Genomic DNA, 27,013 nt, shown 5'->3' with positions numbered 1-27,013 from the left:
GCGTGCGGCAGGGGAGGGAGGTCCGGGCGGCTGCGCGATTCCCCGCTGGAAGTACGGAAAGAAGGGCGCGCACACGCCTCCATGCTACGAGGCACTTGAGCGGCAGCCAGTCTCGCCCGTCTCCGGCTCCCGTGCGGCTGCGCAGCGGAACGCCGGCGGCGATTGGCCAGTACGGGAGAAGGGGCGGGAGGCCAGGGGAGGGAAGTCCGTCGTCCTCGGCGCGCGCCCGCCGCGGCTGGTAGCAGAGGGAAGAGGCTGCAGGCCGGGAAATAGTTCCCCGCTCCGTTGTTTCGGGCTCCCGGGGCTGCGAAGGGGAGGGGAGCCGAAAGGAGAACCGTCGCAGAGGCTGCGCGCGGCCCTCGCCGCCTGCGTGCGTCCGTGCGTGCGCTCGCTCGCGCGGGCTCAGTGCTGGCGCGTGAAGCGGAGGCGGGCGGCGGCGGCGCCTGCGCGGTCGTGCTCGGTCGTCGGTTCGCAGGGGAGGAGGCAGCGGGAGGCGGAGGAGGCGGCGGCGGCAATGGAGGTGAAGCGGCTGAAAGTGACCGAGCTGCGGTCGGAGCTGCAGCGGCGGGGCCTGGACTCGCGCGGCCTCAAGGTGGATCTGGCGCAGCGGCTGCAGGAGGCGCTGGACGCCGAGATGCTCGAGGACGAGGCCGGTGGTGGCGGGGCCGTGCCCGGCGGGGCCTGCAAGGCGGAGCCTCGGCCTGTGGCCGCGTCGGGCGGCGGCCCGGGCGGGGACGAAGAGGAGGACGAAGAGGAGGAGGAGGACGAGGAGGCGCTGCTTGAGGACGAGGACGAAGAGCCACCTCCGGCCCAGGCCTCGGACCAGGCCTCGCAGCCGCCGCCGGAGCCCCCGGAGGAGGCAGCCGTGGAGGCCGCGGCCGAGGCCGAGCCTGAGCCCGAGCTCGAGGCCGAGCCCGAGCCCGATGCTTCCGAGAAGCCGGCTGAGGAGGCCGCGGCCGAGTCAGGTGGCGTCAATGGTGGCGAAGAGCAGGGCACCGGCAAAGGGGAAGAAGAGGAGCCGGAGGAGCGCAGCGGGGACGAGACGCCGGGATCCGAGGCGCCGGGTGACAAGGCCGCAGAGGAACAGGGTGAGGTGCTGGCAGCGGAGCGCGGCTCCGACCTGCCGGGTGCGCCCTCGTCCCAGGCGCCCAGCCTTGCACCCCGGGGTCCGATCCCTTGTTCTCACTGCCTGAAGTGCAAGGTTCCCTTCGCCGTTGGGTGGGATTCCCCAGGGGAGGTGGCTTTTATTCCCCCCGCACCTTTCTGGGGGGTTGGCCGCCTCGGGTGGCCCCGCTCTGCAGGAGGGAGGTTCCTGCCTAACTGGGTGGGTTGGTGGTGGTGGATGGACGTGAGCGGTGCTGCGTGCGGACGGCTCGCGAGCTACCTGTGGAGCAGCCCCCGCGGCGCTGGTTGCCGTGTCCTAACCCGAGAATGCACGGAGCGTGGGTAGCCCCACGGACAGCCAGAGCGACCGACTGTTGGGGGCTTTGGCCTTTGGGCTGGCTGCTGGCTTTTTCGCCATAAAAATGTGAAGCAGTAACTAAATTCGTCAGCGGTCGATCCATCAGACAGACGCACAGTGGGACGGCTTGAGCCACGCAGAGTCTGGCGATCTACCCTTGCTCCTGCGCAGGCAGCAGCAGGGCACAGCCAGTGGGGTGACGGCGTCGAGTTTAATAGTTAACTAGCGAAGAGAGGTCTTGTCCAGCGCATTGAGAATGATAAGTCAGTTAACTGGCGGGGGCTTTTCCCTGGCCTGTATTATGATGAAAATGCCATCTTCCCACTGAGTGGGAGGGCGGGCACATCTGTAAATTGGGTGCACACACAGCCTTTTACGTTTCAGGCCCCTGGTGAACTGAATTGAAATGCTTGAGGTGGTGGTGGACCCATCAAGCAGCCCGGGGGAAGAGCATGTGTAAAGTTGCCCCGGGAGTTAGTCACCTGCCTTCCTTTGAAGTAATTGGCTGGTTAAGCTCACCCATAACTATCTGTCAGAGTGAGGAGGACAACTAGAGCCGCTTCTAAGTCGGGTTGCCGCCTTAGTGCCTGTCTTAATACATTGTTTGGGCTGCTACTTAGTATCGTGGTATTAATTGGAACCCATTCTACAATAATCACGTGCAACTTGAAGATTGTTTGCCTACGTCCTGGAACAGCAATCCCATTACATAACCTTTGACATAATGTGTACCCCAAATAGCAGATAAAAGAGGTTGAGGAAGAGGTGGAGGGAGGTGAAGAGGGCATAGAGGGGATAAATGGCGATGGGGAACAATAAAATAAAAAAGGTTAAAGAATAAAGGACTGCCTTAAATTATTATTTAAAAACCTTTGTATTGAAAACTACAGAGGCCGAAGGAAAAACTCCTGAGTTGTTTTTTTCCTCTAATAAAGAATGTTGCTAAATATCTGATAGCGCCTTTCTGCCCCCAAATTATGTGCAGTAATGATGCAGAATTAAAAGATGTGCCTCTTGTGAATGAATGGTTTTGCTCTCGCAACTTTCAGTAAAAATCCATTATAAAAATACAGCTCTGTGTCATGCACCTGTATCCACTTGCTATATAAGTAAATCCGTGGATGGCTGTGCATTTTAAAGCTGGAAAGGCAAACCCTTCGTTTTTCTAAATTGAGGCTTCTATATCATGAAGCTGTGGGAAAGTGTTGGAAAATATAGTTTGTGTCTAGCTTAAATCCAAATCTATCAAGAATCAAAATTAAATTAACCAATGAAGTTTTTTTTTTTATGTCATACTGTTAGGGAAAGCTGCAAGTTTGACCCGATTTAAGCAGATAAATTTAGAATGCAAAAATTGTCCAATTTTTGTCTACTGCTTAACTGTAATTAGTCCATAGTGTACTTTAAAAACATAAATACAATTTCAGCCAATGTAGGAAGATGATCTTTGGAAATAAAACGTTCTGTGGATGCAGTGGGATTAACTTGGCTATTCTGATGAAACAGATACTCAGATCCCCCTTTAGTGTCTGTTGGTTCTGAGCTTATTCTACACTCCAATATGAAAACTGCTGATTTTCTTTCCCTCCTTTTTGTAGGAGATGACCAAGATAGTGAAAAGTCAAAACCAGCAGGCTCAGATGGTGAGCGGCGGGGGGTAAAGAGACAGCGGGATGAGAAGGATGAACATGGCCGAGCTTACTATGAATTCCGAGAGGAGGCTTACCACAGCCGGTGAGGGAAACAGTCCCTTCCCTTGGAGGGAGTGTCTGCGCTGATCTTGGTGTACCTGGTTGATTGGAGAGTCTGGAAAGGGGTGGAGTAAAAATGGAATAGGTTTTATAGGCATAAGTTGTAGATGGAATCTACTCTGAAAGCTCCTGTTGCCCTTTTCTCGTTTACTGAAAGCAGCTGTCTGCTGGAATTTATATTCGCTATAGTTTAAAACAGACAATGTCCTGCAGACACCTCGCTAAGCGAGGGCTTTGGTTACATTGTACCTGCTTTTCTCTTACTTGTGTAGCTCAAAGTCTCCACCACCCCCTGAAGAAGAGGCAAAAGAGGAGGAGGAAGATCAAACTCTTGTGAACCTGGACACGTGTATGTATAAGGCAGACAGTTTGGGGTTTTAACCAATCAGAAGTGATTTTGGAGATTAAAATTTCATGGCCTGCAAATTTTAAGAGATTTAGCATATGAGAGATTTTGTATCCATTCTTGATAACTGAGTATACTTGTGTGCTATTGGTGGCACATAAGTATTAATGGATTGCTTCTTTCTTAACAGATACCTCTGATCTCCATTTTCAAGTGAGCAAAGACGGCTATGGAGGGCAGCCACTTTTCTCAGAGAAGTTCCCTACCCTGTGGTCTGGGGCAAGGAGTACTTATGGAGTGACAAAGGGGAAAGTCTGCTTTGAGGCCAAGGTAGTATGTACAGCTCATTAAGACCGTTCATTTATTAAATTATTGATTAAACTACTATGTACTGGACTCCTGCCCACCAGTATTTCATTAGTGCAGAAAAAGGTACTACACACTTCAATGATAGCCTTACCTCCAGTAATCAAGAAATTGTCTCTTCCCAGGGCTTTGGTTTAAGTTCATTGGCAGTTATTATTCTGATGCTAAGTTATGATAGTTGTCATTTTCAGTTTGTATAAAAATCTTGTCTTGCTCTGGCCTTGTTGCTCAGTTGGTTGGAGTGTTATCCTGTACACAAGGGTTATAGGCTTGATTTCTACTCAGGGCACATACCTAGGTTGACTCCTGGTCAGAGTACATATGGGAGGTGACTGATTGATGTTTCTCTCTCTCTCCCTTCCTCTCTCTCTAAACTCAATAAAAACATATCTTTGGGTGAGGATTAAAGAAATAAATATCTTGTTTTTTAAGAAACTTTGCTTCTTAGTTGGCCTGAGTATCTGAGAGGTTTTTTTCTGACCTGGCCAGGTAACCCAGAATCTCCCAATGAAAGAAGGCTGCACAGAGGTTTCTCTCCTTCGAGTCGGATGGTCTGTTGATTTTTCCCACCCACAGCTTGGTAACGTTACTTTAACTTCATCATTCATGTTTGCTACCATATTGCTTACTCATGGGAAGTTTGGGTGTAGGTAACTAATTTGTTCACTATTCTAGGTGAGGATGAATTCTCTTACGGTTTTGATGGACGAGGACTCAAGGCAGAGAATGGGCAATTTGAGGAATTTGGCCAGACTTTTGGGGAGAATGATGTCATTGGCTGCTTTGCTGTAAGTGCTCCTGAAAGTTGTGGATGCACAGCAGGGAGAGGGTAGAGGGCATTGGGAATTCAGTTCCCTTCCCATTAGTTGCTGTATTTTATGTATTTGATGCATTGCTTAGAGATTAAATTGTAAGATTCAAGCAACCTCAAACCCTATAAGCCCATAAGTGCTCTTGTCTTTTGTCACTGTAGAATTTTGAGACTGAAGAAGTAGAACTTTCCTTTTCTAAGAATGGAGAAGATCTTGGTGTGGCATTCCGGATCAACAAGGAATCCCTGGCAGCCCGGGCGCTCCTACCCCATGTCCTCTGCAAAAATTGTGTTGTAGAATTGAATTTTGGTCAGAAGGAGGAGCCCTTCTTCCCACCACCAGAAGAGTTTGTGTTCATCCATGCTGTGCCTGTTGAGGAGCGTGTGCGCACTGCAGTCCCACCGAAGACCATAGAGGAGTGTGAGGTGTGCAACACAGTGCTAAAAGGCTTAGTGCTCCTGCTGTACAGTGATTGTGGGGGCGGGCCGGGGGGAGGGTGGCAGCTTTTCTTCTCAAAGTTCTACTGAACGGGGGCAAGGGAGGGTATTATCAAAGTGGGCTTTTAAACATGACCCTTGCTTATTTTTTATGGTATTCCTGGTTTTGTTTGTTTGCAGGTGATTCTGATGGTGGGACTGCCCGGATCTGGAAAGACTCAGTGGGCACTGAAATACTCAAAAGAAAACCCTGAGAAAAGATACAATGTCCTGGGAGCGGAGACTGTCCTCAATCAAATGAGGGTGAGTTGCTGGGGGAGGTTAGGCAACTGGGTAATGGCTCTGGGGCATCAGGACGTCCCTGTAGCTCCTCCCACTGGAGTTGGTCTTTCAGGTACCTGACAACACAAAGAGAGAAATGACTCATCTCAGCACGTGTTCAAGGGAGGGCTTCTTTCTTCCTTGCTGTGTTGTCATGTTTCTGAAAGATGATAAAATCTGGAATACATTCAGATTAAGACTAGAAGTGACTCCTGCATAAAGTGGACAACATTCATGGCACTGAGGAATAGGAATGAACTGATGTGACAGCTTTGGTGGCATTAAAGAAACCTATGACTCTTAGGCTTTAACTTGCTGTATAACTTCTTGCATTTCTCTTCCTTTCCTCTCAAACTCATCAGATGAAGGGGCTTGAGGAGCCAGAAATGGACCCCAAAAGCCGAGACCTTTTAGTTCAGCAAGCCTCCCAGTGCCTTAGCAAACTGGTCCAGATTGCTTCCCGGACAAAGAGGAACTTCATTCTTGATCAGGTATTTTTCAGACATTCAGAAGCAACCTCACTTTACAGAAAATCCAAAGATGAAAATTTTGGCATCCATTTAATCTGATACAATTGCTCAGAGTTAAAGTGGGTTGCATTTGTAGAAAGATACTGAGTTCAGGAACAGAATCAGTTTACTTAATTATGACCAATAGGTTGTATGTTGTAACATCTTTTGAACTCAGAGATGGTGGGTGTTCCGTTCGTGCTCTACCAGAGAGCACGTGAGCCCAGACCAGAAAGCACATCCTCGAGGCCGGGCAGAGGGCGTGAGAGCTCCTTTGGGTTCCTGGCTCCCCCACTTGCTAGGCTTGTTACCTTCTTTGGACAAGTCTTGGCCTCAATGAGTCTCGATTTTCTGATGTGCAAAACCCAACAATATCTGTCATGTAGAGTTTAAAGAATCAAAGGAGATTGTATGTATAAGACTCCTAATCTGGTGCCTCATTTGTAAAGGATGCTCAATAAGTGTTTTCGTTGAATTTGATTTTTATTCCTAAAACATCTGTTATTCCTCTTGTCCCTAGTGTAACGTGTACAACTCTGGCCAACGGCGGAAACTGTTGCTGTTTAAGACGTTCTCTCGGAAAGTGGTGGTGGTTGTCCCTAGCGAGGAGGATTGGAAGCAGAGGCTGGAGTGGAGGAAGGAAGTGGAGGGCGATGATGTGCCTGAGTCCATCATGCTGGAGATGAAAGGTGGGCGGAAATTGTACAAGTCAGGCACCTAGCCTTGGTCAGCACACACCTCAGTAGGGCTGTCAGCCCCTGGAGGGATTCTCCACACCTAACATGTAACCCTGGAGAGTAAATTAATGGATGTGAGCGCTTGTAGGTAAATGAAGAAGCAGAGTGGAAGGAGAAGCACTCACTCCTTGGTCATTCTGGATAAGACACAGTAGTGATTGGCCTCAGGGTAATTAAAACTCACGGTGGAGGCTTCACTGAGTCAGGTACCCAGCAGTCAGTACTTCAACTGTCTACTTGCCTAGCACTATTCTAGATGTAGGGCAATTGTGAACGAAAGGAAGCTCTGCTTTATTAAATTTATATTCTGGGGGGGAGCATTATGATTCAAATTAAAATATAGTGGTTGGCCGAAACCGGTTTGGCTCAGTGGATAGAGCGTCGGCCTGTGGACTGAAGGGTCCCAGGTTCGATTCTGGTCAAGGGCATGTGCCTGGGTTGCGGGCACACCCCCAGTGGGAGATGTGCAGGAGGCAGCTGATCGATGTTTCTCTCTCATCGATGTTTCTAACTCTCTATCCCTCTACCTTCCTCTCTGTAAAAAATCAATAAAATATATTAAAAAAAAAATAAAATATAGTGGTTGGATTGAATGATCCCATCATGTCTTGATTTCCCATAGCACATCAGGCTTGCTTATTTTGGTTTCTGGTCGGAGCCTGAAACCTTTAATGCAGTACAAAGCCTAGTAGCAAAGCCCCTGTGAGGCGGGATTACCTGTCCTGCTGTTCCCTTCAGGGTGTGATTTTTAACACCCAGGGATGGAGCCGGTTGCACATCTAAGAGCCAGACTGTCCGCGTTTAGACAGACAGAACTATGCGGTCCATAACTGATAGGCGGTTGGAGGAATGTCGTTCAAGAGGGTTCACTGGATTCATGTAAGAATTAAGAGAGCCCCACATTGAACTGCATTCCACTGGGACTCAGCCTCTGAACTTGTATTTCTTAGCGTCTTATCTAACCAACACCAAAACTTTCTCAGTTACTTTTCGCCTCTGGCTACCGCTTTTGTCCTGATAAGAAACCTTAACCCAGTGGACTCCCTAATTTATTATGGATCACTTGAGAACTTGTACATCTACCACTTACAGTAGCCCTTTGCTTGTGGCTGTTACAATTTAGGGAAAGCCTTTGATAGATAAAGTACCAGCACGTTTTTGTGCATTAGTGGAGGAGTTTAGGAAATCTATTCTTCCTGTAATAGTTTTTGTAATGAGCTCTTACCCATCTATGCACTTTTCAGGCCCACAAGTTTCTCTCTTACTCTTACAGCCAACTTCTCTTTGCCTGAAAAATGCGACTACATGGATGAGGTGACATATGGGGAGCTGGAGAAGGAAGAAGCTCAGCCTCTTGTCACTAAGTACAAGGAGGAGGCAAGGAAGCTGCTGCCCCCCTCTGAGAAACGGACAAACCGCCGGAACAATCGAAACAAGCGCAACCGGCAGAACCGAAGCCGAGGCCAAGGCCAAGGCTATGGTGAGTCCCGGGGGCCAGCCAGCCCCTGACCCCAGTCTGTGCTTTGTGCTGAGCAGGATCCATAAGGAAACCAAGTCAAGTCACTAACCAGGAATAAGGAAGTGACTTCTTTATGGAGCTTATTTCTTCCTGTGTGCTTTAACCCCAGCTTCTTGTGCTTTTCCCATAATCCTTCAGTAAAAGGGAGTTATTTTTCAGCATGAATATTTGCTTCTGTGAAAAGCAATGCTTGAGCCTTCTCGTTTGTCTAGTTTTCACTTGTATATGTAGGTTTCCCACTTCACTGTTGCAGCTTATCTAAAGGGTTTGTGCAGTGAAATTGGATTCTCACTTTAAGTTTTCTTAATGCTCTATCGAGTGGGTCAGCCCAACCATATCGACCAGAAAGTGAATGCGTTATGCAGTACTGTGGGGGTTACAGAGTAATTTAGGCTACTAGTGGAATTAATATCCATCTTGAATGTCTAGCTTGTCAGTTAACCTTCCACTGTGCATTCACTGCCCTTTAAAAATGTGTGTGTGTGTGTGTGTGTGTGTGTGTGTGTGTTTGCAAGTAAGTCAACAAAATGTTTGCATGCCTGTTCCGTGCTAGGCACTGGGAATACCAACAGTGCCTACCCTGGGGGAGTTTGTCACTTAGACTTTGCTCCGTCTGTATAAGATGATGGGTCGGGGTAATCTGACCTCTGAGATCCCTTCCAGGATTGAAAGTCAGTGGCTCTGTGAATGGCAGTATTTACTGATGGTTCTTATTCTGCCAGTATTTTTTGTCATCTTAAATATCTTGCAGAAATTGGGGAGCTTCCAAAGCAAGGTGGCTTGGTTTTCTTGTGTCGCTGTTCCTCTGCCTTCCCCTCAGCCTTTCTGAGAGATCCTGGCTAGTGCTTTAATTAACATGTGGGAGCCTGACGGAAGCAGGCCTCCTGTTCTCCCAGAATTGCCTCGGGCTCCAACTTTCTGATTTCCACTCAGCCACGGAGCCAGGACCCCACGCCAGCTGTCTGAGCGCGGTCTCCCATTTCTCTTCCAGTGGGCGGGCAGCGCCGAGGCTACGACAACCGGGCCTACGGGCAGCAGTACTGGGGGCAGTCTGGAAACAGAGGGGTGAGTGCAGCTCTCCTTCTGCTCCTCCTCTGGGCCGTGCTAGCACTCCTATTGGCTTGGGGAGCAGAGTGGTTTGGGCTGTTTTCTCAGGGCTTAGCTTGTGCCCATTTAATGTGTTCCTCTGGAAGGATTTATCCTGGGAAGATTAAGTCTGTTAAAAAATCAAGCCGAGATGTGTTTCATTTAAGATGGGGGATAGCAGTGGATTGTGATACTGGAAACCCATAAATCTTCACTCCTCTTTCTCCTTTCTCAGGGTTATCGTAATTTCTACGATCGATACCGGGGAGATTATGATCGCTTCTATAGTCGAGATTATGAGTACAACAGATACAGAGACTATTACAGACAGTACAATCGGGATGTAAGTATCTTCTGGGCATAGAGAGGGTGAAGGGGGGCAGGACCAGGGGCTGAGTGTCATGCCTCTTGGTCCTCAGCCAGCTGTGGCCTCAGGTGACGGGGTTCCCCTCTCTTCTAGTGGCAGAATTACTACTACCACCACCCCCAGGACAGAGACCGATACTACAGGAACTACTACGGTTACCAAGGGTATCGGTGAAGCCTCTGCCCTTGTCACCTGTCAGCCATGAAGCTGAATCTCTGGGGGTGCCAGCCATCCCCAAAAACACAACCAAGGAAAACAGGGGCTGTCGGGGTGGGGCTGAGCTGCCGGGGAGGGGTGGTGGGAGGGAGGGTGCGCAAGCAAGGGTGGGGGAGGGGGGAGGTGGAAACAAACAACAAAACTGTACATTTTTTTTAAAGTTTGTTGAAAAGAATATTGTCTTATTCTATAAAACATTTCAAACCTAGTTAGATATTTGTAATCAAAAAACATTTGCTCAGAAAGCAGCACTTAGGGCTGCCTGTCCTATAACCTGCAGTTGGACAGGAAAAGGACTGAAAATGTCACCCTTTAACACTGTAAGGCAGCAGGAGCGCAGCCATGTGAGGGAGAGTGAGGAGGTGGAGTGGAGGGTGAGCAAGCAAGCGTGTGAGGGCACTCTCCGTGGCAGGCAGGAGTGGGACAGAGGGAGAGCTTGTGACTGGGGCAGTGAAATAAACGATTGGCTCTTATCAATCACTTGCACCAACTAACCGTTTGTATTTTCTTTACCAACCTTTCCCTCTTGGGATATCTGGTCTGGTGGGCTGGGAGGCCAGAGTGGCATTGTCTCCACTCTCCTGTGCCTGTGTGCTGTTTGGCTGAGGCCTGGAGACTACCAATTGGGTGGTTCTATTATATAGGATTCCCAGGCTGAGGAGGCAGGGGACTGTGCTTGTTCGCAGAGCAGAATAGCTTGCACCCTCTACGTGCCCATTAATGAGTTCCCATCAAGTCTTGGGGGAGAATGGGGTTGCAGGCCTCAGCCTGAAGATTGTGATCGTCAGTCTGTCCTCTCTGTCTTCCAAGGTTGAGATAGGCATGAAGTCTCTGAAGTCATCTCTGTTAGAGTCTCTGTCCTCTTACAGTGCAAGAGAAGGAACGTTTCTCAGGGTTTCCGCTCACACAGAAATGAAGCAGGATTCTTTTCATGGCAGCAGGATGTGTATATAGTGAATCCTGTGGTGTGGGCTAGCAGGCCCAGGTGCTGAGAATAGCAACTATTTTATACAGTATGGAGGGCACGAGCCCGCTGGTCTTTTTGATACACAGGTAGAAAGTGAATAGAAAGGGGCGGGTGGGGGAGGGGGGGAGGCAGCTCAGTGGGGCTGCTGCAACTTGGGGAGAGTGTGAATGTGTGTGTCATGTGTGCATGAAAGGGAGCGCCCCTTCCTGGCTTCTTGAAACAGGATTCCTTCTGGGGTGCTTTGCTTGCGTGTCCCCAGAGAGGCCTCTAGCCAGGAGACTTCAGTTGGGATGGTCTTTGCAACTTTACCAACACCCTCCCAATTCTTAACAGCTTCAGGTGCCCGGGTTCAAGGCTATGGGTGGGATATGGGAATGCTCTTTCAATATGTAGCTTCAGTTTTAATTCATCTTCCCGCTCAGCAGCTCAGCATGGAGTCCGCCAAGAGCTTCTTCAGCCAATACCACGTGTTGCAGCGCTTCCTGGTGAGGAAAGACCCTGGGTTGTGTTACTAGAAAAAGCTTCACTTCCATTTCCTCACCTGAGCAGTTCTCTGTTTAAAACTTTTTGCCGAGATTTGATCTCTCCCTCTCCCACTGTGACCACCGTGCAGCCCTTCTCTAGGTCTGCAGGCTCTCGTTCTGGCCCTCTAGTTGCCCGTCTGTGATACACCCTTCTGTCCCACAAATACCTCTGACCCCCAGGCTGGAATGGGGGGCTGATAGGAAGTAACTGCTTGCTCATGGTGTCCTCTGGACACTGCTTTTGTAGTGCCGTCGAATGGATTTGTGTGTGGCAGTGGGTGAAGTGACTGCATGAACTTTTCTGTAACCCACTAACTTTTTATTATTAAGGGAATTTTTGAGAAGCTTTGCTCATAGTATCAGGGCAAGGAGGTGAAAACTGGAGCCCAAAGAAATTCTCTTAGGGCAAGATCATGTTATAATAGAAAATTAAATCTGAGGCAGAAACTGCCACCCCCTTCGAAATATCTAGTCCTCCAGCAAGTAGCAACCTTTTGTAATCTATGACATGGTTTGTGGGTGCTGGGCCCTCAGGGCCAGGGGGATAAACTCTGCCCCTTTGGGTTTCTTGGGGGGAGGGAGGATTAGGGGAGGTACTTGCTGTTAAATTTTGACACTAGAAAGTCACCTTTAAAAAAAAAAGCTGTTTTTCTAGGTGGGTGGAAAGTGAAACTGCCATGTCCTTGTTGGTTTAATCCGAGATCACTCACAGCAACACTAGATGTCTGGGTTTTGTTTCTGTCTTTTTATTATAAAAAAAACAATGTTAAGGGGGCAAATGTGGATTAACAGAAGGGATCCCTGGCCTTGTTTTCCTTAGATTTGTTTAGTGTTTTATCAGACCTCTGTTGTAGTTGTAGGTGGAAAAGCTTGTGAGAAAAACAAACATCACATGGAGCCTGTAAATGTTTTTGCACAACCTGTAAAGCATTCTTGGAAGTGGCCAGTAAAAAAGGGTTTTACCATTTTTAAAAAAATGTAACTGTGTCATTGTTTACATCTGTAACTTTTTCCTCCCCTGTTCTCATTACAACATTCTGGCGAATATGTAGGCACAGTAGCTTCCAGTTTTAGAATAAATAACCATTTGGATTGAATTCACTCTCTCTCCTGTGGCTGCACTGATGGGTGGAGTGTGTCCTCTGAGGGATTCATTTACTTTTGATGCTGCTTCCAGTTCACTGGGCCCCACCAAGGATGGCTTTCCTGTGGGATGGCTGTTCCTCCTTCCTACTTCGCCACCCACGGCTTCACGTGGTGCCAGCCACGCCTCCGCTCGGGTGGCGAGCCTACTCGGTGCTTGCTGATGCCAAGAGCTTGAGCCGTTGGAAGAGAAGAAAATAAGTTATGTCGGACCTCTGTATTTGGCCTAGACTAACACCAGTGAATGCCTGAAGTTAAATCTCAGGTCCCATTTATGGCCAAGTAAGTTTATTCATGAGTAACTGCCTCGTCCTTCAGCAGAGGTGTTCGGTGGGAATTCTGTGGACGTGGGGACGAGAAGGTAACTGACTGACAAGCGCTGCACGGCCCGTCCTTTCCAACCGGGACTCACCGGGCTGGGGGCGCGGCGCGGGGAGCCCGTGTGTGCGGAGCCGGGACAGGTCCGGGGCCCCGGCTTCCCCTACCGGACGGGGGGACCCAGGCCCAGGCGGGTACCCCGAGGCTCCCCCGATCGCAGGGCCCGCCCAGCCATCACCTCAGCGCTTATTCACAGCTCGGGCTGCAGCGCTCGCCCTCGTATCCGAGCATGGACATGTGAGCAGAAGGTGAGCAAGGGCTTTTGAAAGTACCGGTGGCAGCTGTCAGCACTCGCTCCGGCTTTCCCGTCTGCGCCGACGCCGGCGTTTCACTCACGGCCTGGAGCTCGCCCAGCGCGGAGCAGCCCGAAGAGGACGGTCCTGGGCGTCGGCGGCCGCGGGGCGCGGGTCCTCCCGGCTCCACCGGCTCCGACAGGAAAGGGCTCGGCCTCCCCTCGGGGCAGCGGCTTCCTCTGCGGCCCCCCCCCCCCCCGCTTCCTGTGACAGCGGAGCTGGGTGATGGCTACCGTGAGGCAGGTCCCCCCATTGCTAGAGGCCTCCCCTTGACCCCCCATCCCCCCAAAACGTGTCCCGGCACAAAACTGGCTTAAGCTTCCCCGAAGGATGTGCCCCTGGGGGGGGCCTTGACCATCTGGGGGGCCGGCCGCCGGGTGACCTCAGCCCTGGCCCCTCCGTGAGGCCCTGAAGGGAAGGGCCGCGGGGGTGGCGACAAGGGGGCAGCGGAGCAGCGCCCGTCTCCTCGGGAGCCGCCATTCCGCGAGGGAGAGCCCGACTGCCGCCCCGGGCCCCGGGCCGCGGCCTCCGTAGCCGTCACCGGGTCGGGGCGCCGGCTGCCAGGCCCCGGGGCGGGTGCGAGGGGAGACCCAGCCGGCGAGGGCGGGGCAGCCATTTTGAGACCAGACGAGCTCGAAGGGACCATGTTGAGAACGCCAGCCGCTGGGCCGCCATTTTAGGGCCGGGCGGGCGCGGACTCGCGGTGACGCGGGCGCGGGAGGCGCCGAGCCCCTGGCGGCGGCCATCTTGGAAGCGCCTGTGGGCGCGGCCATCTTAGCGGCGCGCCGGCCTCTCCCTCCCTCCCCGCTCCTCCCGTCGGCGGCCGCCCGCCCGGCTCCCTCCCTGAACCACTCGGTTCGTCTGTTTTCAGTTTCTCTTGCCTCGTCGTCCACGGCCCCCGTACGCGTGCGCATGAGTGTGTGAGAGTGTGACTGTGTGTGTGTGTGTGAATCCCCCGTGGAATCCACTGGCGGTGTCCCCGCCGCCCCACCCCCCACCCCAGGCGGTGCGGGACCCGCGGGAACGGCCGTTCCCGGGCCTCGCCGGCCCCCCGGCCGCACGCACCCGCGTGACTGACGGTCCGCCCCCCAAAGACCGCGGCACCGGAGCTGCACCCCGAGGCTCTGGTGACTTTATTCAGATGCCCCCCTCCCGCGGCCCCAGGTGAGGCGGGAGCCGGCCCGGCCCGCCCCTCGCCGTGGTCGGCGGGTCACAGGGGAGGGTGGGGCCGGGCGCCGGTGGGCGTGGAAACCGGGCGGGGCGGGCCGGGCGCTGCGGCACCTCCGGGTGGCCGAGCGGGGCGGAGGCGGAGGGCGCGGGTCGGCGGGCGGGCTCAGAGGAGGGCGCAGAAGAACTTCTTCTCCCGGAAGGGGTTCTCCGAGGTGGGCACGGGGGTGATGAGCGGGTCCTCGCAGGCGTGGGCGTCGCAGTAGGACATGAGGTCAGCGGCCGCCTTGGACACCTGGGCGCCGGGAGGGATGTGAGCCCGGCCCGGCGCTGTCCCCGCCGCCTCCCCGGCCTCCCCCCCACCGAGACGGGAGCATCCCTGACCCGCATCCCGCCCACCTTGATCCGGCAGAGGCTGGCCTCGATCTTGAGCTGCTCCACCATCTTGCGGGCTTGCCCGATGCTCATGGTGCTGTTCACCGGGGTCTCCCCTTTCATCCTGGAGGGGAGCGGCGGGCCCCTCCCTGCTCGCTCACCGCCCTCCGAGGGCGGGGTCATGCGCCCCAATATTTCGTTCTCCCCCATCCCCACCCCTGCGTCCTCCGCTGCCATGGAGAGGGAGGCGAGGTGCTCCCGTCTCCCACTGGCCCGGGCCACGCCGACCCTTCCACACACACGACCTCGGGCGTTTCAGCCCGTGCAGCCATGTGCTCCTGCTCGGGAGCCTCAGCCAGGAGCCCCGCCCTGAGCCCCCCGGGGAAAGCAAGATGCTCCCGACTCACCTGAGGCCACGGGCAGCGGCGGCCGGGAGCGGGGTCCGCGGGGGGCGCCGGAGCCTGGTGCCGGGGTGCGCGCCCCACCTGCAGGGAGTTGCCGCCGAAAGCGTTAGCGCCGAGGCTGCTAATACAGGGCCCCCGGGGTGGGCAGGTCAGTGCGCCTCGGAGGGCTGGTCCCGGTTCCTCGGTTCCTGCGGCTCAGGCACGGCCCGCCAGCTGGCACCTTCGGGACGAGGATGCGGGAAGGAGCGGGATGCGGGAGGGAGCGGGTCGGGCCTGGAGCGTACCAAGTGCCGGGCCGCGGGGGCGCCTGGCTGTGCCCGCAGCCCCTGCGCACCCCCTCCTCCCCGCACTCCCCCCTCCCGTCTCAGTACCTGCCCCTCCCGCCGGGTAGGATCTTGAGTCTGGCCTCGAGCCCCCCGCAGGAGCTGCAGCCCGGGGCGGCTCCCCCTCCAGCGGGTGGTCCCGGCCTGTGACAGCCCCTGCAGTGCAGCCGGGACTGGCTGCGGGGGACCCTGCTCATTTGAAAATCTGACATCAGCTGGGCAGTCGCCCCCATCCTCCGCTCCTCCCTCTCCTCTGACCCAGCATTTATCACGTGCATCTTCGTTTCTCTCCCAGGAACCCGCCATTCCCCACATCCACATCCAGGAAAATGTGATGCGCTACAGGTATTAGCTTCTAGGTCGCCACTTCATGTTCCAGCCACAAGTGACTGGAGCGGAGACTCTAGGAGCAGCGAGGAACCTCAGGAAAATGTCTAAAGAAATGGCAGACCAAAGGGAAGCATCTGGGGGGAAAGAGGCGTGCAGAGAGCGGCTCAGAGAATCGGACAAAGTGGAGGTAGGGGCCTTGGGGAGCCCTGGTGCCGCTGGAATAGATGGGGCTTTGGGGTGCGGTGGGGTTATTGGTGTGCTTGGTGCTGGGGGCGATGCAAAGATCCCCCACACTGACCTGGCCCTCCGAGAGCTCCTATTGGGGCGGACAGACATACAGAACAGAAGGCGCCGCCCTCCGAGGCCCAGTCTGGCTGGTGCGCTGTGGGGTCTCAGGGAGAGTGAGTCAGGGTCAGAGCGGGTCCATCACGCGTCCTGGACGCTGGAGGCAAAGCACCGGACCGAACTGCGACCCCTCTGGATCGCGGCAGCCAGAGCGCGGGGCGCGCAGGTCCCTGCAGACTGCCATGTTCTCTGGCGAGTGCTCTCTGCTCGGGCACCTACCGGCCCGAGAGCTGAGGACGGGCGACCAACGTCAACGCCGGCTGGGCGCCGCCTCCCTCCCGTTTTGGGGGTTAAATGGCCCGGGTGAAGGTGTGGGCGCAGGCCCGTGATTGCGGCCTGGAGGGCGGGCCCAGGGGATGCTGCTGACTCACAACATGCCCGGGGGCTGTCGTGGGACGGGAGGGAGGTGCCTGTCCCCTTTAGCCCGGTAACCGGAGGATGCGGACTGCGGGGAGGAAGAGCGCGGAGCGCGCGTAGGTGGGAGCCCCGCAGTCCGGACAGCTGGGTCCCCGCGCCTAGCCCCGCCCCTCCCCCTGGCGAGGCCCCGCCCCCGGACCGCATTGGCCGTCGGCGGGCGGGGGCGGGGCGTGCCCGGGAGGCGGAAGTCCCTCTCGCCGTTGCCCAGGCAGCGCGCGATGCTGGTGAGTCCGCTGAGCTGTGGCGTCCGGCGAGTTGCTGTTTTCAACCGCGGCGGGGTGCAGTGGGGGCGCCGCGCCCCGCGGCGAGCGGGAGGGGGCTGGCGGGGAGCGGCCACAGTCTGCGGGACGCCCTGCCCGGCGTGGGGCGCGGGCCGGTCAGGAGAGGAGAAACTCGGGAGGCATTTGTGACTGCGCTTCGGCTGCTTCTTGAGTCTGGCTTTGCGACTTTAGGCGCGTCGCACCTTCTCTCGGGGCAGCCACCCCGCAGTGCGGATTCAGTGTCACTGTGTGTAAAAGCGCCTTAATAATTTTAAGGTGCGCACCCTCTGTGTGTTATGTATTGTTGTGAATGAGTCTCAAGGCGGCCTGTCCGGAATCGGGAGGCGGGAGGACCAGTTTCACTGAGCAGCCCTGGCACTGGGTGTGAACAGCGCAGTGGAGGAAAGGGAAGGGACATTGCCTGGAAAACAGTCATTTGGAGAAAGGCCATGTGAAACAAAGACTCTGCTATGTCCTGCTATATCTGGTTCTTCAGAGTCAGCCCAGTAACCTTGTCCTTTTGTCCCCACCTCCCTCCAAAAAGAAGCTATTTTTTTCCTCCTCTCTTGTCTTTTTCCAGGAACCACCAGCTGCTTCATCCCATGGCCAGGGGTGGCGTCCAGGTGGCAGAACAGCTAGGAACTCAAAGCCTGAACCCGGGGCCAGACTCACTGCACCCCTTACCATGGTCAATGACCCACCAGTACCTGCCTTGCTATGGGCCCAGGAAGTGGGCCATGTCTTGGCAGGCCGTGCCCGCAAGCTGCTGCTGCAATTTGGGGTGCTCTTCTGTACCATCCTTCTCCTGCTCTGGGTGTCTGTCTTCCTCTATGGCTCCTTCTACTATTCCTACATGCCGACCGTCAGCCACCTCAGCCCCGTGCATTTCCACTACAGGTGAGAGGGGTCTGTGTCAGAGAGGAGTCCTGTGGGAGAGCTGCTGCGAGACCCTTAGGGCTTATTCCGTTCCGTCCCCTCCTTTACAGAGGAGGAAACTGGCCCAGTGGCTCATATGACTTCTTACCTATCGCAGCCCAAAGCTAAACAGCAGATCAGGTCTGATGGGGGTCTGGGTTCCTAGTTGTACCTCTGGTTTAAAAGGTTTAAAAAAAAACCCTTCTAGACTGTCTCCCTGAGTGTCATGAGTCAGTTGGATCCGACCTCTCTCAGGGCCACAGTAGACTTCTGGAACAAGCCAGCCCCTTGGTTCAGCTCAAAGCTAACCTGGCCTTTACTAAAGGAAGTATTAGGAAAGCAGCCATTTGCCCTTTGCATCACTTCCGCTCCCAGTAGTCTGCTGCACAGTAGAGATTATGGAAACACAGGTGGCTAGATATGTAAACTCCCAGAGTCATGCTCTTCCCATTTACAGACCCTGCCAGATTCTCTCCCCTTGTCTTAACAACGGCCAATCAAGAGAAACTGATAAGGACATTATTGTCAATGGTCCAGAATCTTTTTTCCCCCTGTCTGTGTCCCTGATTATAAGTTACAATTTCTAAGGAGCTATGGATGTCATGAAAGCTATGGCTCTTCCATATATATATATATATATATATATATATATATATATATATATATATTATTGATTTCAGAGAGAAAGGGAGAGGAAGAGAAATAGAAACATCAATGATGAGAGAGAATCATTGATTGGATGCCTCCTGCACACCCGACACTGGGGATGGAGTCTGCAACCCAGGCATGTGCCCCGACCAGGAATCGAGCTGTGACCTCCTGGTTCATAGGTCGATGCTCAACCACTGAGCCACGCTGGCGTTATGGCTTTTCTTGCCATAAAAACATATCGATATGCCCACCCATATGCTGCACACACATGCCCATGTGCAATTTTGCCTACAACTTAGCGGGGCGGGGGGGGCATGACCCTCTTAAAAAGGGGTTTTCTCAAACCGGGCCCCAGACCAGAACTACTGAATCAGAATCTGGGGGTGGGAATCAAGCTCTCCATGTGAGAAACACTCAAGTCTGAAACGTTTTTTAAAAAAATTTATTTTTATTGATTTCAGAGAGGAAAGGAGAGGGAGAGAGAGATGGAAATATCAGTGATGAGAGAGTATCACTGATCGGCTGCCTCCTCCCTGCCCCCTACTGGGGATTGAACCCACAACCTGAGCATGTGCCCTTGACCAGAATCGAACCCAGGACCCTTCAATCCACAGGCTGACGCTCTATCCACTGAGCAAAACCAGCTAGGGCAAGTCTGAAACTTTTCAATGAAGTGTCCGTAGAGTCCCACTTAAGAATGTCTGCTCTCTGAGGGAATTAGCTGAAGTAGCAGAAAGAGAATGAAAGACTCACTTGCATCTGTGGGCTGCATCTCTCCTCCATCTGTAACAGAGAAGGGTGTTCTGTGAGAAGGGTGGGGGACAGGAGGGAGCACTAGGGGGCCAACCAGGGGTGCAGGCAGGTCAAGCAGACTCCATAACTTAGCAGTGTCATCCTCATTCTCATTTAGGACCGACTGTGACTCCTCTACCTCCTTACTGTGCTCCTTCCCTGTTGCCAATGTGTCCCTAGCTAAGGGTGGACGTGATCGGGTGAGTATGGAAGCTGAAGGGAGGTTCCATTAGAGCTTTGATGACTTGAAATCAGAAGGAAGACTTGAGAAAGATCTGGAGAACAGGGGTTGAGTGAAAGGGACTAAGAAAGGAAGGCTCTCGAGGAAAGGGATGATAATAACCAGTGTCACCTAAATAAATTCAATTAAAAAAAAAGGAAAGGGAAGTTAAAGAAAAGTTACTCTAAATAAATTTTATGGCTTGTTCTTTCCTGCAGATGTTAGCAATGTTCTCCTTCTTAGATTGTTTCAGCCAGTCCATATCTATACGAGGTGTGTTTTAAATCTAAATGAACCTAAATTATCAAACCAGCCGTTTCACTGGACTAGGATGGAAGCCACCCAAGAGTTTTGAAAGCTTGTATGTAAAATTATGAAACTGTTGACGAGTATGTGCAACCTGCCATTACAAAGGGTACTGTGCCATAGGACTGGCCAGCGGCCAGGGTGATTTCAGCTAACCTGGAAGCCCCGAGAAATGCAGAATGGGAACATCCTTTATTTTTATTTATTTGTTTATTTTTTTTTTAATATATTTTACAGAGAGGAAGGGAGAGGGATAGAGCGTTAGAAACATCAATGAGAGAAACATCCATCAGCTGCCTCCTGCACACCCCCGACTGGGGATGTGCCCGCAACCAAGGTACATGCCCTTGACTGGAATCGAACCTGGGACCCTTCAGTCCCTGGGCCGACGCTCTATCCACTGAGCTAAACCGGTCAGGGCTATTTTTATTTTTTAAAATATTTTTATTTATTTCAGAGAACAAGGGAGAGGCATGAGAGAGAATCATGATGGGCTGCCTCCTGCATGCCCCTCACTGGGGACCGAGTCCGTAACCCTGGGCATGTGCCCTGACCGGGAATACTAATAACTGGAATATACAGAGCAGATTATAAAGAAAGCCTCAGGCCCTGGCCAGTTTGGCTCAGTGGACAGAGTATCGAGCCTGCGGACTGAAGAGTCCCAGGTTCTATGCCTCATTTAAGTAAACAAGGCATGCGGCCTGCCAGCCGCGAGTTTGACATTTACAGCAAACAGTTAAAAATGAATGACTGTATTGGGTGGATGAAATAATGTGTCTGCTCTATGCTTAACACCTTCTAAGAGTAGAAGACGTGGTCCTGCTTTCAGAGAACCCAGAGGACTGATAGGGTTTTGCACATTGTGTTAAAGAGCTAGTGTACGATGCAGGTTCTGCGTTTCAGGAGAATTTGTGAAGACGTGCCGAGATCAGTGTGAGCCATGGAGACAGGCTCACGGTGAACCTTGTAAAGAAGGGTGGGCACTGTGGGGACAGGAGAGAAGGGGAGAGTCTGCCTACCAGACACACATGAACAAAGGCATGGGGTCGGTCACAGGTTCTGGGATTAGATTCCATGGATCTCCTCAGAGAGAACGTTTATTTAGACGGCACAGATACGCATGCATTCACACACAAACAGCCTGGTTGATACAAAGTTCACATGATAAATAATGCACTCATTTAAAATGCACAGCTCAGTCATTTGTAGTATATTCACAGAGTTGGGCAACCATCACCACAGTCAGTTTTAGAACATCTTCATCACCCCAAAAAGAAACCCATTAGCTAGCAGTCACTCTCCATTTCCTTCCAACCCACCCAGAGAACTGTTTTAATATTTCAAAGAATTCGCTGAAGCCTCTGGTTTAGACTCATCTGACCTCTACAGGGGGTTAGGAATCTCATGGAATCCATTTTTTTCAAAAGAGACTTCAGACTGAAAGTAAGAATCTGTATAGACTGGGATCAGCGGCTTCTGCCTTTTACCCTGTGACGAAATGCCGAGTCCCCTCAGCACGCCCAGCCTTGCAGCGGATTCACTACGGCTAGCACAGTGCTTTCCAACATAAAAAATATCCATTCCCTCTTTGATGACAAACAAGCTTTCCTTCACCCCTGTGGCGGTCACGCTATGGGGAAATAGTTGATACAGGCTTAGAGGGGTACAGGAATGGTCAGGAAACACCAGGGTGTGTTTGGTGGCAAGTCTTGAACATTTTGAGGTTAATCCCAGAGAAGAAGCCTTCCCGCTCATAGTGTTCTCAGGGTTCTCCCGACCAAGGTAAGGGGCCCAGAATGACAAAAGGATGGTCTGGCGTGACAGTGACCATGCAGAGCTGGCTGAGAGCTGGCTGGGGAGATGCGCTCTCTGGCACTTGGTTAATTAATCATGTAAGTGCAGGCAGGATGGGTCCTGGGGGCGGGCAGTAGCCTCCGGGGACAGGCCTGAGTCACAGATGGCCCAGTTGGCAACACGCTGGTTCACTTTTGGAAAAGAAACGTGACAGCCTTTTCCAGAACAGCAGGGAGAGAGAAGTGAGAAGGGTTCAGCCACCAGCAGGGGGCAGCACGACCTTGCAACGAGATTGAGAGGTGGTGACTGCCAACCAGGGCGCTTGTGGCTTAATATTAGGAGGCGAATATTTGAAGGCGTGGGGGGAGGTGGAAAATACGTGTTTTTGAAAAGAGATGGGGCTCCCTTGGGCAGGTGCTGATGTATGGACAGCCGTACCGCGTTACCTTAGAGCTTGAGCTGCCAGAGTCCCCCGTGAATCAAGATTTGGGCATGTTCTTGGTCACCATTTCATGCTACACCCGAGGCGGACGAATCATCTCCACCTCTTCACGCTCTGTAAGTGTCCGTGGCCTGGTGGGAGGGTGTGGAGAAGGATCACCGTGTTAGAGTATCTGGGTAGGCCTTCAGGAGCAAACGCCTCGCCCTGAGGTCACAGGCACATCAGGGTGGGGAAGGGGAGCAGGCATTGCCCGGTGTCATTGTCCAGCTTTGGGATAAAATCTGAAAAGAACGGCTCTGAATATGGGCCTCCTTGGAGCCAAACAGACCCAGGCTCAAATCCTCACTCAGAAACATATACCAGCTGAGGGCACCGTAACCCCGTGAGTATAAAGTATTATACACCATATTAGGGTAACTCCTCACAGCAAGACCATGAGGGTTCAATGAGGAAATGTAAAGTGCTTGTTAGCACACAGTAGGTGTTCAATAAATGTTCGAATGATGAAAATCATTGATTGGCTGCTTCCTGCACGCCTCCTACTGGGGATGTACCTGCAACCCCGAGCATGTGCCCTTGACCGGAATCAAACCCAGGACCCTTCAGTCCGCAGGCCCACACTCTATCCACTGAGCCAAACCAGCTAGGGCATGACTCCATTCTTTTATTTTGTTAATAATGGTTTTGTTGATTTTTATTTATTTTTTTAAAATATATTTTGATTTTTTACAGAGAAGAGGGGAGAGGGAATAGAGAGTTAGAAACATCGACAAGAGAGAAACACCGATTAGCTGCCTCCTGCACACCCCCTACTGGGGATGTGCCTGCAACCAAGGTACATGCCCTTGACCGGAATCGAACCTGGGACCCTTCAGTCTACAGGCCGATGCTCTACCCACTGAGCCAAACCGGTTAGGGCAGGTTTTATTGATTTTTAGAGAGAGAGGAAGGGAGAGAGATAGAAACATTGATGAGAGAGAAACATCATCAATCGGCTGCCTCCTGCATGCACCCCTACGGGGGACGGAGCCCACAAACCGGGCATGTGTTCTGACTGGGAATCGAACTGGTGACCTTTTTGTTCCTGGGTCGACACTCAACTGCTGAGCCACACCAGCTGGGCATCGACTCCATTCTTAACTATCAACAGAACCACGCCATGAAACAAACCCCTAAATGTCTACCTGGGGAAGAAAGTTTCAGGTGGCGCCCTGGCAGTCAGTCTGCTTGGGTGCTAGAGCTATCTGGGGGGAAGGTAGATTGGAGACAGTGGAAGCTGGACCTAGGGAGTTTGCTTAGCAGAGGCCTTTGTTGAGCTGGAAAAGACACGCGGTTGGCGGGGCAGGGCTGCCACGCAAGCATTTGAACGGTTGGGTCAAGACGTGGGCGGGCATGGTAGAAGGAGAAGGTGGGAGCAGGGGACCTGGGGAAGAAGCAGTCTTCATAGCTGCTCAGGGAGACGGGCGTGGGGGGCTCAGGGGAAGCTGGGCTGCCTGACTCCTGCTCGCCTCCTGGCCCTGCAGGTGATGCTGCACTACCGCTCAGACCTGCTCCAGATGCTGGACACGCTGGTCTTCTCCAGCCTGCTGCTCTTCGGCTTCGCTGAGCAGAAGCAGCTCCTGGAGGTGGAGCTGTACCCGGAATACAGAGAAAACTCGGTGAGGGGGTGCAGGAGGGCGGGAGATGGCCTCCCCAGAAGCCTAGAATTCTCCCCTCGAGGAGCCGGGCTAGGTCAGGGGGGACAGCCACCAGGAGGCTGGAAGTGGCTGGGCCTCGGATTGACAGCAGCCGGATCTGGCCTGATGGGGCCACCCCCTCCACCCCGACCCCGCAGTACGTGCCGACCACTGGAGCGATTATCGAGATCCACAGCAAGCGCATCCAGCTGTACAGGGCCTCGCTCTGCATCCACGCCCACTTCTCTGGGCTCAGGTAGGAACCGGGGCTCAGTGCGGAGGTGGAGGGTTTAGCGGGGTCACAGGTCGCCGCCCGGCTGCACAGATCAGCTCCCTGGGGAGCCTTTCCTCCTCTTGGTGCGTGTGGTTTTTTGAGGTCATGTTGGTGCCTAACATTTCAAGTGCACAACATCATAATTCAACAGCCATACACTGCAGCGTGCTCACCACCAGAGCCCATCTCCACCACCACCACACAGCGGGGCCCTTACCCATCCCTCCCCCTCCGCCCCTGCCCGATCTCCGGTGATGAGCAGCATGTTGTCTGCCTCTATGAGTTTGCTTTTGTTTTGCTTTGTTTGTTCCCTGGGGAACTTTTTAAAATGCCGATGCCTGGGCCACCCCAACCGGCCACCTGAACCCGAGTGGGTGGGGCTCACGCTGGCCCCCAGCTGTGTGAAGGCACCTAGGGAAGGCGACGTGCAGCCAGAGCTGAGACCTGCTCTCAGGAGGAGGCTGGTGCCCGTAACGGCTCCCTTGCTGTCCCTGCTTCCTGCCTCAGGTACCTGCTGTACAACTTCCCCGTCACCTGCGCCTTCATAGGCGTCTCCAGCAACTTCACGTTCCTCAGCGTCATCGTGCTCTTCAGCTACATGCAGTGGGTGTGGGGGGGCATCTGGCCCCAGCACCGCTTCGCTCTGCAGGTGGCAACGGGCCCCTTCCTGCCCCTTCCTGCCCCTTCTCTGCCTGGGGAGTGGGCCAGGGCGTACCGGGGGCCCTGGTCGCTGGGGGGGACGTCAGTCCCCGCTGCTGAGTAGCTTCTCCTCCTCAGGTAAACATCCGAAAGAGGAACGGTTCCCGGAAGGAGGTCCAGGGGAGGACGGCTGCCCACCGGCCAGGTAACGTGGAGGCTGGGGCTGGGGGAGGGCTGCTCCATCCAGGAGGAGGCTGACGGCTCTCACACATGAGCATGCGGGCCAGGCATAGCCACCTGACCCTGTGCTGCCCTCTATCCCAAGGCCAGGAGGAGTCAGCACCCCTGCCGGACATTACAGAGGACGGCGAGAGCCCTGACCCCTCAGGGACAGGTACAGTGCCGCAGCCACCGCCTCCCTCCCTCCTACCTCCTCCCTGCCTCCCCAGCAGCTCTTCCAGGCTCCCCTCTACTTTCTCCCTGTGGCTGCAGAGGGCCAGCTGTCCGAGGAGGAAAAGCCAGACCCGCAGCCCCTTAATGGAGAGGAAGAGCTAGAGCGGGAAGCCAGCGATGGTGAGGGACCTCATGGGGACCTGGGGTGGGGGTGGCATTTGGGTAGGGGCCCTGGTTATCTGATTTCCTGTTTGGGGTTTTGCTTTTCCCTCTCCTGGCCTAGGCTCAGGCTCCTGGGAAGATGCAGCTTTGCTGACAGAGGCCAACCTGCCTGCGTCTGCGCCTGCGCCTGGTCCTGCCCTGGCCCCCGAGACGCTGGGCAGCTCTGAACCCTCCGTGGGCTCTCACCGGCAGCAGCTCACCTGCTCCAGCTCCTGAGAGCAGGCAGAGCCCCTCCCGAGTTCCACACACACTCCAGCCCTTCCCCCCGCCCTGACCTTTTCCTGCGGCCTCCCCAATAAACAATATTCTTGCCAGCTGCCTCCCTGACTCTTCTTTTTTAGCTGTTTTTATTTATTAGAGAAAGAGGAAGGGGGAAGAGAGAGAGAAACTTCAATTTGTTGTTCCACTTAACCATGCATTCTACTGGTCGATTCCTGCATGTGCCCTGACCAGAGATTGAACCGCAAACCTCGGCGTATCAGGACGATGCACTAACCCAGATGAGAAAGGCCTCCACATCGTGGGCTGTTTTAGTCCCAGCTGTTCTGTGGTTGGTTTTGTGTTTATCCTCACCCACGGATATGCTTAGAGAGAGGAAGGGGGGGCGGGCGGGTATGGGGACATCATGTGAGAGCAACATCAACTGGCTGCCTTCCCTACATGGCCCGATGGGACCGAACCCACAACCCAGGTATGTGCCCTGACCTGGGAACTGAACGGGCAATCTTCCGGCGCACAGGATGAAGCTCAGCCAGCTGACCCACCCTGGCTGGGCTCGACACAGCTGTTTTCATTCATGAGCCTAGGAAGTGCAAGGAGGGAAAACCTATCTGGCCTTCTCCACATCGCTCTCATCTCCCTGTGGGGAGTGGGGAGTGCAGGGCGGGTCTGGAGAGCTGGCCTACATCATCCAGGCCTCTGCACCCCTCCCTTTCTGTCCATTGGGAGGCAGAAGACAGGAAATGACAGCCATGCATGTGGTATGATTTTTACTGAAACAGCATTTGGTAGCCTAGGCCCCATGCGGTCCACATCTGTTTTCCTCTCTGGTACCAGCCAGGTGCCCCCCCCCCCCCCGCCCATGTCGCTCATCCCTGGCATGACTTCAGCCTTTGGCTTCTCAGCTGCTGGCTGCTTTCCACATTCCAGTCCCTTTCAGAACCCAGGCAGCCTAGCCTCCAGCTGAAAGCACGGCCTGTGGCTCCCCCCACCCCGGCCTCATGACTCAGGCCTTCTGCGGGCACCAGCCCTCTTAGCACTTACCAGGAAAGGAGGGCAGGGGAAGGGGGGCTCCGTGGTGACCTCAGAGTCGAAGGGTATAAAAACAGCATTGAAACTGAAGACACAAAACCTGACTGCGCAGCCTGTGTTCCCGGAGACCCCCGGCCTGACGTTCGTTGGCTGAGATCTGGTCACAGAATCCCGCTGCATCAAGGCCTGCGCATGGGTGAGGCGCCCGGGTCGGAGCTGGTAGATGGGAACAGGCAGGGGCCAGGCCTGAGTGACAGGTGGGGCTGAGTCTCCCTTCCCCTTCTGCTCCGTCTCTCTTCCTCAGCTCGGTGCTTGCTTGTGTCCTTGACTGATGCTTGTTTTACTTAGACCTCTCCTCTGGGCAGCAGGCGGGGGCTTCGGCCACCTTTCCTTCCCAGGCTCAGTGAGTACTTCCTCCTGACTCCCCGCTCGCCCCCAAGCACTTGGTTTATTCATTAACTGTGTCTAGTACTTCCTACCTTGCTGGACACCCAGCTGCCTCCTGTCCGACCACATTTTATTTTTTGCCCCAAATCAAGCACGTAGGCTGTTCAGAAATTGGTTGACAAATTAGTGTGTCCGT

The 27,013-nt window shown here is 53.8% G+C and overlaps 3 protein-coding genes across 6 annotated transcripts; 2 read left to right on the top strand and 1 right to left on the bottom strand.

Moving 5' to 3' along the window:
- The first annotated feature begins 193 nt into the window (after nucleotides 1-193).
- On the top strand, nucleotides 194-12,517 carry HNRNPUL2 (heterogeneous nuclear ribonucleoprotein U like 2). 2 transcript variants are annotated; one of them, XM_081098424.1, is made up of 14 exons: nucleotides 223-1,088; nucleotides 3,061-3,196; nucleotides 3,486-3,562; nucleotides 3,750-3,889; nucleotides 4,415-4,505; nucleotides 4,601-4,713; nucleotides 4,899-5,162; nucleotides 5,355-5,477; nucleotides 5,858-5,986; nucleotides 6,525-6,693; nucleotides 8,015-8,221; nucleotides 9,252-9,325; nucleotides 9,582-9,689; nucleotides 9,807-12,517. In XM_081098424.1, the coding sequence occupies exons 1-14, from the start codon at nucleotides 515-517 to the stop codon at nucleotides 9,885-9,887; spliced, it is 2,286 nt and encodes a 761-aa protein (XP_080954550.1). In that variant the 5' UTR covers nucleotides 223-514; the 3' UTR covers nucleotides 9,888-12,517. The 2 variants fall into 2 exon arrangements, 1 of the variants encoding a protein (XP_080954550.1); XR_013996389.1 differs by lacking the exon at nucleotides 9,252-9,325 and having other exon boundaries at nucleotides 194-1,088; nucleotides 9,807-10,421.
- A 620-nt stretch (nucleotides 12,518-13,137) lies between these two features.
- On the top strand, nucleotides 13,138-25,493 carry BSCL2 (BSCL2 lipid droplet biogenesis associated, seipin). Of its 3 annotated transcripts, none has more exons than XM_081098427.1 (12): nucleotides 13,138-13,473; nucleotides 15,799-16,020; nucleotides 17,436-17,752; nucleotides 19,332-19,413; nucleotides 21,948-22,091; nucleotides 23,499-23,633; nucleotides 23,810-23,907; nucleotides 24,433-24,574; nucleotides 24,703-24,769; nucleotides 24,890-24,958; nucleotides 25,057-25,137; nucleotides 25,241-25,493. In XM_081098427.1, exons 2-12 carry the CDS (start codon nucleotides 15,874-15,876, stop codon nucleotides 25,393-25,395), a joined length of 1,437 nt encoding a protein of 478 aa, XP_080954553.1. In that variant the 5' UTR covers nucleotides 13,138-13,473; nucleotides 15,799-15,873; the 3' UTR covers nucleotides 25,396-25,493. The 3 variants fall into 3 exon arrangements, with proteins under 3 accessions (XP_080954553.1, XP_080954551.1, XP_080954552.1); XM_081098425.1 differs by lacking the exon at nucleotides 13,138-13,473 and adding an exon at nucleotides 13,987-14,089; XM_081098426.1 differs by lacking the exon at nucleotides 13,138-13,473 and adding an exon at nucleotides 13,990-14,398.
- Nucleotides 14,350-15,662, bottom strand: GNG3 (G protein subunit gamma 3). The gene is made up of 4 exons (XM_081098428.1): nucleotides 15,552-15,662; nucleotides 15,184-15,261; nucleotides 14,801-14,900; nucleotides 14,350-14,696 (listed from the first exon to the last, which is right to left on the bottom strand). The coding sequence occupies exons 3-4, from the start codon at nucleotides 14,897-14,899 to the stop codon at nucleotides 14,568-14,570; spliced, it is 228 nt and encodes a 75-aa protein (XP_080954554.1). The 5' UTR covers nucleotide 14,900; nucleotides 15,184-15,261; nucleotides 15,552-15,662; the 3' UTR covers nucleotides 14,350-14,567.
- Nucleotides 25,494-27,013: the final 1,520 nt, after the last annotated feature.

This window comes from Myotis nattereri, assembly GCF_964212035.1.
Source record: "Myotis nattereri genome assembly, chromosome: 9".
Taxonomy (NCBI): Eukaryota; Metazoa; Chordata; class Mammalia; order Chiroptera; family Vespertilionidae; genus Myotis; species Myotis nattereri.
Note: the sequence above shows the minus strand (reverse complement) of the source record. Positions and strands in the feature narration are given on the sequence as shown.

Excerpts from the sequence above, each read along its gene's own strand:
- HNRNPUL2 (XM_081098424.1), top strand. The coding sequence starts at position 515 with ATGGAGGTGAAGCGGCTGAAAGTGACCGAGCTGCGGTCGGAGCTGCAG. Across the intron at positions 3,563-3,749 it reads TCTTGTGAACCTGGACACGT|ATACCTCTGATCTCCATTTT; the intron begins GTATGTATAAGG and ends CTTTCTTAACAG. Across the intron at positions 5,478-5,857 it reads CTGTCCTCAATCAAATGAGG|ATGAAGGGGCTTGAGGAGCC; the intron begins GTGAGTTGCTGG and ends CAAACTCATCAG.
- GNG3 (XM_081098428.1), bottom strand. The coding sequence starts at position 14,899 with ATGAAAGGGGAGACCCCGGTGAACAGCACCATGAGCATCGGGCAAGCC. Across the intron at positions 14,697-14,800 it reads CCAGCCTCTGCCGGATCAAG|GTGTCCAAGGCGGCCGCTGA; the intron begins GTGGGCGGGATG and ends CCCGGCGCCCAG.
- BSCL2 (XM_081098427.1), top strand. The coding sequence starts at position 15,874 with ATGTTCCAGCCACAAGTGACTGGAGCGGAGACTCTAGGAGCAGCGAGG. Across the intron at positions 16,021-17,435 it reads GAGAATCGGACAAAGTGGAG|GAACCACCAGCTGCTTCATC; the intron begins GTAGGGGCCTTG and ends GTCTTTTTCCAG. Across the intron at positions 23,634-23,809 it reads CGGAATACAGAGAAAACTCG|TACGTGCCGACCACTGGAGC; the intron begins GTGAGGGGGTGC and ends CCGACCCCGCAG.